Below are 10,000 nucleotides of genomic sequence, written 5' to 3'. Positions count from 1 at the left end.
ACAGTTGGACAGAAAGACACATACAAAAATAAATAATAAAATAAATAAAAGATAAATAAAAAAAAATCACTGGAAGACGGGCAAGCAAACAGAGACGGAAAGACAGACAGACAGATAGACAGAAATATGTAATAAAAATGTAAATAGTTAATCAAGGAATTATCAGGAAACAGACTAAGAGGAAGATAAAAAACCGATGAAACAAATGAGGAGAGAGAAGGGAATGAGAGAGAGAGAGAGAGAGAGAGAGAGAGAGAGAGAGAGAGAGAGAGAGAGAGAGAGAGAGAGAGAGAGAGAGAGAAGGAAACTTACATAGATGGTTATGTCGTGTGTGTGTGTGTGTGTGTGTGTGTGTGTGTGTGTGTGTGTGTGTGTGTGTGTGTGTGTGTGCGTGGGCGTGACGGGCGTGATCAGGAGGTACAGGTATGGAAATGGGCGTGGATCGAACCTTAGTCATAGTATCTCTCTCTCTCTCTCTCTCTCTCTCTCTCTCTCTCTCTCTCTCTCTCTCTCTCTCTCTCTCTCTCTCTCTCTCTCTCTCCCCTTCCTTCTCCTTCCTTCTCCTTCCAACCCAATTTTTTCCCAAACTCGTAAGCACCACTCGGCCTTGAAGCTCTATCCTCCTCCTCCTCCTCCTCCTCCTCCTCCTCCTCCTCTTCATTCCCTCTCTTCTATCCCTCCTTCCCTAGTTCCTCCATTCCCTCTATCAATATTTAACCTTTCAATCTTTCCTTCGTCCCACCTTCCTTCATCCTTTCCTTTTTTTACTCCACATTTTTTTTTCTATCCTTCCCTTCCTTTCTTCCTCGTTTTCCTTCCCTTCTTTAATTCTTGCCTTCGTCTTAAACCCAATTACCTCTACCCTTGAATCAATCCCTCCCCTCGACTTTTCTCCCAGCCCTTCCTTAATTCCCTCCGTCCCTCCCTTCTTCCCTCCCTTTACACCATGGACGGAGGAACATGATGTAACAATATTGAGAGATAGACAGACAGACAAACAGAAAGAGAGACAGACTGATAGACAGAGTATTGCAGAAAGGTTATTGAAGTGGTCCCTGAACACATGTAATTCTGTTTGTGTTGCAAGCATTACTAAGAACGGCATTCCTTTCACACCTGGGGGCGAATACCTGTGGCGTGCTGCTGCAGGTAACGGTCAAGGTGATGCTGCTCCTGTGCTGCCTTGCGGGGCGTCGTGCACATGTCGCCGTGTGTTGCGTTGGACTGTGTTGGTTCGAAGCATGTCATGGTGTGCTGTCTAGGGCTATGATATATTTTCATGTATTTTAGGGTTGTGTTTTGTCGTGTGTGGAATTGCACTATTTAACCCCAATCTGAGACTCCATTTCTCTCCCAATGCAGTTTATAAAGAATAGGCATTTCGTGGCCTGGGTTGTTGTTGTTGTTGTTTTTCCAGTGAAATCTCAACTCGTTTTTTTAATGTTTTTTTTTCCATTAAAATTGAGGTGACCTTTTACTAAGATACGAAAGTTGGAAAATATTTCTTACACAAAGTTTGTGTAAATAGCATTAAGTGTCGCATTCAGCAAAATCTCAAAGTGTGATCTTTTACTGATTGTTTTATTTCTTGAAAGAAATTTACACTAGAAAATAGCATGATTGTGAAATAATTCTAAACATGGTGAACTTATTGCCGATTACTGAACATCTAATAGAGTAATGAAGGTGCTAATTAAATAAACTTAGCAGACCACTTGCACAAGACCCTCGACGAAGAAGGCATCGTCGAGGTTGTTATTCGCAGCCTAACGAGGATTTTTTTGCTTTGTAAATCACTCTGAAGGTAATGCAATATATAATGGAGTAGACTGGGGCCGCAGAAGTTGTCCAAAGCGTTCAGGTCAGCGATGTGTGTGTGTGTGTGTGTGTGTGTGTGTGTGTGTGTGTGTGTGTGTGTGTGTTCTCGAAGGTAAAATGTGACTGTGAGTAGATTGTTTAGTGTTTACCTGGATGACAGCGTTGCGAGAGAGAGAGAGAGAGAGAGAGAGAGAGAGAGAGAGAGAGAGAGAGAGAGAGAGGGCATTTCAATTTCTCAATATCATAATAAAAAAAAGGACATTTCGCCATTTAAAAAAAAAATCAATTCATTTCGTTCGCTGAATTTCCTGATTCGTGGATTCGTCTCTGACACTTCATTACACTGACTGTGTGTGTGTGTGTGTGTGTGTGTGTGTGTGTGTGTGTGTGTGTGTGTGTGTGTGTGTGTGTGTCCACCACCTCTGCGTATTTTTTCCTCCTACTATACGCAAGAACCTTCAGACTTAAAAACAACAACAACAAAAGAAGAACTGCGTCTTTACCTTGGCATTCACTCCCCCGCCGGCTCCTAATTACGCTCAAAATACCACCTGTCGAGGCCACCTGCTTGCCCGAGTGACCGACAGGTGTGTTGGGGGGAAGGAGAGGGAGGGAGGGAGGGAGGGAGAGAGATGAGAAAGAGAGATGGAAACCAGATAATGGGAAAGAAGAATACATTGTTAGAATATGTATGAAGCGTTCCTCTTTGTGTGTGTGTGTGTGTGTGTGTGTGTGTGTGTGTGTGTGTGTGTGTGTGTGTGTGTGCATCATTGTTAAAGGTTAATAAGGCACCAAGGTAGAAGGAGGAAGAGGAGGATGAGGCGGAGAACGAGGAATAGGAGTAGGAAGACTAGAAAGAAAACGGGGTAGAGGAGAACTGGAAGGAAGAAGAGGAGGAGGAGAACTGGAAGAAAAATTACAACAAAACAAAACAATATCACCGAGAAGAAAAAAAAAAAAGGAGGAGGAAAAGAAGGAAAAGAAGAGGAAAGGAAGAATATTAATTACGAAAGACGGAAAGATTATGTTAACGAGGAGAATGAAGAAACAGGAAGAGCTAGGAAAGAATGTCAGAGAGAGAGAGAGAGAGAGAGAGAGAGAGAGCAGACAAACAGACATCTAATAACGGGGTCTGACTGAGGAGTAGAAAACGTCACATTGTAATAATAATTTTGACCCAGCAAGAATTTCCTCTCTCTCTCTCTCTCTCTCTCTCTCTCTCTCTCTCTCTCTCTCTCTCTCTCTCTCTCTCTCTCTCTCTCTCTCTCTCTCTCTCTCTCTCTCTCTCACGCACACACACACGCACACACACACCGGCGCCCTAGTTAGGAGTCACGTGCTTGCTCCTCGTCCAGGTAAAGGTGAGAGTTGAGAGTCACCACTTCATTAAGGGCTCAAGGACGCGGAGTGGTCAGCGTGGCTTACGAGATGCACCCCGAGGCGACTAGCATAGGAGAAGGAGGCGGAGGAGGAGGAGGGGGAAAAGGAAATCGAAAATGAGAAGGAAATGGAGGACGAGGACGAAGAGGAGGAGGAGGACGAGGAGGAGAAGGAATAAGCGGCAAAAGAGGAGCAGGGCAGTAAAGTAGATTCGTCGTACATAATGTGCAAAAAAAGTTAAAGGATAAAAATTAGAAGTAAAAGGTGATATGCAGGTATTTTAGGACTAGTTACAGGAGGAGGAGGAGGAGGGCAGTGATGTAGACTCGTAGTAGAAAATGTGAACGAAGAAAAAGCATGAAAATTAGAAGCAAATGACATGGAGGTATTTTAAGACAGTACTCTATATGAAAGTATTTTAAGACATAGACGGGGGAGTAGGAGAGACTGGAAAGGAGATGGGAATATACAGCTAATAAGATAGATTAATGAACGGAGACTGAAGAGAACTGGCGAGAAGATAGATTAATGAACGGAGACTGAAGAGAACTGGCGAGAAAAAACGGAAAATTGAAAAGATGACAAGGAAGTAACATTTAATGACAGACTTCCGGTGAGTGAAGTAGTAGTGAGATGAAAAGAGAAAAAGGAGTAATTAAGCTTGATATATAAAATGATAAATCAGAGAAGGGAAGTTGAGGCGAAGTTACAAGGTACAGCGTATATGCAAGAAACAATTGAAGCGAAGAGGAACAGAAAGAGGAAAATATGAGCTTGCTTCGTAAAATATTAAAGCAGAAAAGTGAAGGCGAGGTAAAGTTACAAGGGACGGCGTAGAATATTATGCGAGAGTCAGTTAAAGCGAAGAGGATAAGAAATTAAGCCAGGCAAAGAAAAGAGATCCAGGTAAAGCTTTAGATGGAGAAGAAAAGGATAAAAGGTACGGCGTATATACGAGAGACAGTTGAAACAGAGGAAAAAAGTAAAGAATCTAGATAAAGAAAAGAATCCAGGTAAAGCTTTAGATGGAGAAGAAAAGGATAAAAGGTACGGCGTATATACGAGAGACAGTTGAAACAGAGGAAAAAAGTAAAGAATCTAGATAAAGAAAAGAATCCAGGTAAAGCCTTAGATGAAGTAGTGAAGGACACCAAGGCAGCACAAGACATTAACTAGGAAGGAGACAAGGGCAAAGAATGTAGTTATATGTTTTAGACGTGCTTAAGGCGATGACTGAAGGCGCTATGGTTTTTTGCTACAGGCTGGTCGACGGAGAGAGAGAGAGGGGGTTGGACTCGACACTGAGACGGCAGGTGCTTGTGGAGTGGAATCCGGGTGTTAAAATACAGAATAGAATGCCACACAAAAAAAAATCATATATAAGTTTAGTGGGAAAAAAGTTATACTGGTGATTGCCTTATGAGGAGAAGGGATCGGAGTAGTTGTAGGAGGGTCGAGGAACCGTTAGGCAGCAAGATGTGAGGGATGAACAGATGGCGGTAGAAGGCTTGGGCAACATCCGCTTGACTGGCGCCGATGATAGTAGTGGTTGTTATGATCGGTGTTGTGGAAATAGTTGTCTTTGTGGTGGTGGTGGTGGTGGTATTGGTAGTAGTAGTAGTAGTAGTAGTAGTAGCAGTGTTGTTGTTGTTGTTGTTGTTGTGATTGACTCCATTTTCTTCTCTAGCTCATCCGTATACTGTCCAAATCCCTTATGCAAGAGTTAACCAGCATCTTCACTCTTTCATCCCTTCCTCTGGTAAATTCTGAAACTATCTTCCTCCGTCTGTATTTCCTTCTCCCTCCTCCCAAAACTGACCTCTCATTTGGCCACTTCTAAACTTTTTATAGGGGCAGTGATTAGCGGGCTTTTTTTTTCTCTCTTTTTTTTGCCCTTGACCTGCTTCCTTTACTGTGAATTAAAATCCTATGCCTATACATGTACCTCTTTCATCTTAAGTCATAATATTTCCATTGTCTTCATCATTTTCCTTTCTTTTTCCCTCTACCAACTGTCGTATACATTCCCTTATAATCCTAACCCTTTCCTCTTTTCTCCCCTTTACCCTTCGATCTTCCTATCATTCCTGCATTCCCCATTCACCCTCCCAACACCTCCCCAGCCTGCACTCATCCCCTTGCCCTCCCATCATACCCCTTCGTCCTCTCATCATCCCCCATCATTTTGTTTTGCTTCATCTCCTTTTCATTCCACCTGTCGTTGTTTCACTACACTCCATTGTCCTATTAGTATACTGAACGCTCTCATTACACCCCCTTGCCCTTCCATCATGCCCTTTCCTCCTTCTCATCATACCACTTCGTCCTCTCATCATGCCCCGTCGTTTTGTCGTCATCCCTCATCTCCTTTTCATTCCACACACCGCCCTATCACTGCACACCATTATCTTCACTACGCCCCATTGTACTCCCATCACACCCCTTCTCATCTTCCTATGTCATCCCTTCGGCCTTTCTCTTCTTCCTCTCCCACCGTCCACTCGTCACACCTCCCTGCTTTTCCATTACCATCGCCGCCCTTGTATTATGCCCATTTGCCCTTTCGTTACACCCAATTGTCCTCATAATAGCCTTTGCTCCTCCATCGTACCTCAAAACCCTTTCATCCCATCAAATCACACATCTTCATCCTCTAATGTTATCTTTTCCATTGCCATCGCCGCCCTTGTATTATACCCACATGCCCTTTCGTTGCACCCAATTGTCCTCATCATAGCCTTTGCTCCTCCTTCGTACCCCCAAAACCCTTTCTTCCCAACCCTTTAACCCCCATCACCACCCTTATTATACCCAGTTGCCCTTTCCTTACACTCAATCGTCCTCAACATACACATTTGCTCCTCCAGTGTACCTCTCAAAGCACTTCAGTCCCACTCATTAACCCCAATTTTTTCTTCCTTTCCCTTCAGATGAGGTGGCCAAGAGACAGACCACAGACCCGCCGCGTCGCGTGGTCTGCTACTACACGAATTGGTCTGTCTACCGCAAGGGGCTGGCCAAGTACACTCCCCAGAACATCAACCCGTACATGTGCACCCATCTGGTCTACGCCTTCGGAGGCCTCACTGATGAGTTTGAGGTGAAGCCCTTCGACTCGTACCAGGACGTCGAGCAAGGTGAGTGGGTGGAAGGACGAAGAGGAGGAAGTTTTGTGTATAGGAGTAAAAGAAGAAGGAGGAGGGTAAGACGAATGGGTAGGTTTTGGTGGGTGCTTAAAAGGACGATGATTGGAGAGTGGTCTTGAGGGTTTGTCTGTCTGGGTTATGGTACGAAGGACGGAGGATGTTTTGTCTAGAAGGAGAAGAGGAGGAGGGCAAAGTCTGTCTTGGTGGGTTGTTTTGGGTGCATATAAAAGAACGAAAATTAAAGGGTGTTCTTGGTGGTCTGTCTTTCTGGGTTATCGTAGGTTGTGGTGGATGGCTGGAAGGACGAAGAGGAGGAGGATTTGTCTTAAAGGGCGAAGGGTGAAGTCTATTTAGGTGGGCTGTGTTTGGTGTATAAAAGAATGAAGATTGGAAGGTGGTCTTGTAGGTCCACCTGTCTGTGTTATTTTAGGCTGTGGTAGGTGGGTTGTAGGAGGAAGAGGAGTGCGTGTCGTCAAGAAGGGCGAAGGGCAAAGTCTGTTTAGCTCGAATGTATTGGGTTCATAAAAGGACAAAGAGGAAGATGAGTTTGAATAAGCGGAGGGTGGTCTTGAAGGAGCTGTCTTGTGTGGAAGAATGAAGAGGATAATGAATTTGTCTAGAGGGGCGAAGGGTGAAATCTGTTAGGTGGGTTGTGTTGGGCTCATAAAAGGACAGAGAGGAGGATGAGTTTAAATAATCGGAGGGTGGTCTTGGTAAGGGGGCGGGGTCAGTCTATCTAGCGTGGAAGGACGAAGAGGAGGATGTGTTTGTCTAGAAGGGCGAAGGGCGGTCCTGCAATCTATCTCTCTGGGTCTGGGTCGTGGTAGGTGTTGCTGAAGGTGAAATCGCTGTCGGTTAGGTTTTTGTCGGCGTTCCCTGAAGTTTTTCCTTGGGTTTGCTAAGTGGGCATTTCCTTGTGTGTGGGGGTCGAATATATCACTTAGAAGGTTGGGTATAATAACTGCTGGTGTTCATTTTTATGTTTAGTAGTAGTAGAAGTAGTAGTAGTAGTGGTAGTAGTAGTGGTAATAGTAGTAGTAGGAGTAGTAGTAGTAGCAGTTGTAATGGTAGTAGTAGTCGTAGTAATGGGGTAAAAGTATTGTAGGTAGTTTTATTATTATTATTATGGCTGCTGTCTTTTCTTGGATTCAACTAATTATCATGTTGTTGTTTGTACCTACTTAGACTGATCTATTAATTGCGTTAGAAATCTTGCAGCAATACAACTCTTAACAAAATTATATGAGCGCAATGACAGCACGCAACAGACGTAGTATTTGCAGCTTGCACTATTTCATTAGAAGCGGGAGCAGCACAAACAGTATGTATCATAAAAAAAGGAACAAAGATCACAGCCTCCCATGTCCAGAAACAAAGAAAGTCTCAGACGTAGTAATATTAGCACAAGCCCAAGAATTGTCAAGGCAGCAGAAAGAGGCTCAAACAGAGACAGCAGGGGCAAAAAAGCAGACGGGATACCTAATAATAATCTCACTTACCGTCCCGCTGCTCGGCTAAAAACACGGAACCGCTCTCGCTATCGCCCACCAGTAAATGTCGCAATTATCGTTACAGGACCAGCACGCGAGGAGTAATACCAGTAGCAGCGGCGGTAAAATTAGTGTTGTCATCAGACCCAGCCAGAACATTGCTAGGAGACGAGCGTATTGCGCAGATTGACCACTAAACCATTCACTTTTCTTCCCTCCTACATTTGTTAGAGGATCAGGTGTAGTTTCAATGGTGTCACAGAAGCAGTCGTAATCGTGGAAGGACCAGAAGCAGTAACAGTTGTAGTAGAAATCTCAGTAGTAGTCACCATTAACCCATTTTAATTATCCCTCAAACACTCGCAGGCGGGTATGCCAAGTTCAACGGCCTCAAGCAGTACAACAAGGGCCTCAAGACGCTGCTGGCCATCGGCGGCTGGAACGAGGGCTCGGGCAGGTTCAGCGAGCTCGTGTCCCTGCCGGAGCTCCGCAAGGCCTTCATCATATCCGCCATCAAGCACCTCAGACGATACAGCTTCGACGGACTTGACCTCGACTGGGAGTACCCGGCCTCTAGGGATGGCTCCGCGCCCGAAGACAGGGAGAACTACGCCCTCCTCGTCAGCGTGAGTACCATGAGTTGCCTTTGTTGGGGGAAAGGGAGGGACTTTGACTTTGCTTTGTAGTGGTCAGGGAAGGCGGCCGAGACAGAAACAGAAGGAAGGGAGTAAGGAAGAAGTTAAGTTGCCTAGTGTTGAGGAGGCATCAGGGAGGGAGAAAAGATATAACTGTAAGGAAAGAACTTTAATTTTAGAAAGATTTGCACTGTGGGAGGGCGACGAGAGAAGGCTTGGTAAACAACAAGGAAATTCAACCAAAAAACGATAAAGTAGGCAGAAGGAAGTAAGAAAAAAAAAGCATGACCTCCACCAGCCAAGGTAAAAATCACAAGCTCTGCAAAAGAAAAAAATTAAAGGAAGGAAAATAAGTAATAATCAATAATAAGTAAATAATTGAGTAGCGGTTTCGGCGGCTTTTGTTATTTTCTGTTTTTTATGCCCTTGAGCTGCTTCCATTGCTAAAAAATTATCTCCACCGGCCAATACAGCAAAGGTCACAAGCTCTCCCAGAAACCACATCACAGGAGACCATTACTACCCTACCACAGATAAAACAAAAACGCTCTTCACCCAAACAATGTTGCTGCTGAGGCTCGAACTCCCAACCCACCACATTAATAGTAGTCACGACTTGTACCGCTGCGCCACCCCCGTCCTCCCCCCCCCCCTCCCTCCTTCCCCTCAAGTTGTCAGCGGTAAAAGAAGGGTCGTTAGCGCGGGTACTGTGGCCTGACTGGTTATGGAGGGTGTTAAAGGAGGGAGTTGTGGAGTTCGGGGTCAACTGTGTGGTTAGAGAAAGGCGTGAGGTGCTTGGGTAATGAGAGAGGCCGGGTGACAGGAACGTAGAGAGAAAGAGAGAGAGAGAGTTGAAGGAGAGTGAGAGGGTTTGAGGAAAAAGAGAGAGGTAGGGAAGAAGGAAGAAGAGAATGGTCACGGAATGAATGAATGAATAAAGGAAGGAAGGAAGGAAGGAAGAAAGGAAGGAAAAAAAGGCCCAAGGAAGGAGGGAAGAGAAGCGAAGGGAAGGAAGGAAGGAAGGAAGGAAAGGAAAGGAAAGGTCAAGGAAGGAAAGAAAAAAGAAAGAAAGAAAGGGAGGAGAAAGAAAAAAACAACAAACCATAAGAAACTGACGATTGGAAAAGAAATAAACAAAATCTATACAGCACAATAAAAAAATAAAGCTGTACAAAAAAGGACGACGTAACAAAAAAAAAGAATGGTTGAAGACACGGACATTAAGGGGCCTAAGGGAAAGGGAAAGATGAATGAAGAAGAAAAGGAAGGAAGGAAGGAATGGGGAGAGAGAAGGAAGAGGGGGAGAGAGGAGGAGAAGGATGGGTCAGCAGTCTTTGTTATGGCAAAAAAGAATGGGCGTGTCTGACCGTGGGAAAGACTAGGGAGGAGGAGGAGGAGGTGGAAGAGGAGGAAGAAGAGGAGGAAAAGGAGGAGGAGGAGGAGGAGGAAAAGGTGTGTGTTTTACGTTACCGCTTGTTGTTGTTGTTGTTGTTGTTGTTGTTTAATGTTTAGTGATAGTTGTTGCTGTAGT

The 10,000-nt window shown here is 44.6% G+C and overlaps 1 protein-coding gene across 5 annotated transcripts in view; it reads left to right on the top strand.

Moving 5' to 3' along the window:
* The window catches only part of LOC127007474 (proteoglycan 4-like), a 65,488-nt gene that overhangs the window by 16,518 nt on the left and 38,970 nt on the right, over window positions 1–10,000 (top strand). For all 5 annotated transcript variants that reach the window (XM_050878542.1, XM_050878544.1, XM_050878547.1 and 2 more), the window contains 2 exons: window positions 6,129–6,335; window positions 8,201–8,460. In XM_050878542.1, coding sequence (XP_050734499.1) covers window positions 6,129–6,335; window positions 8,201–8,460 — 467 coding nt within the window. The remainder of the gene's footprint in view (window positions 1–6,128; window positions 6,336–8,200; window positions 8,461–10,000) is intronic.

This window comes from Eriocheir sinensis, chromosome 35 (assembly GCF_024679095.1).
Source record: "Eriocheir sinensis breed Jianghai 21 chromosome 35, ASM2467909v1, whole genome shotgun sequence".
Classification (NCBI taxonomy): Eukaryota; Metazoa; Arthropoda; class Malacostraca; order Decapoda; family Varunidae; genus Eriocheir; species Eriocheir sinensis.
The sequence above is the reverse complement of the archived record's forward strand: the minus strand, read 5'-3'. Positions and strand labels throughout refer to the sequence as shown.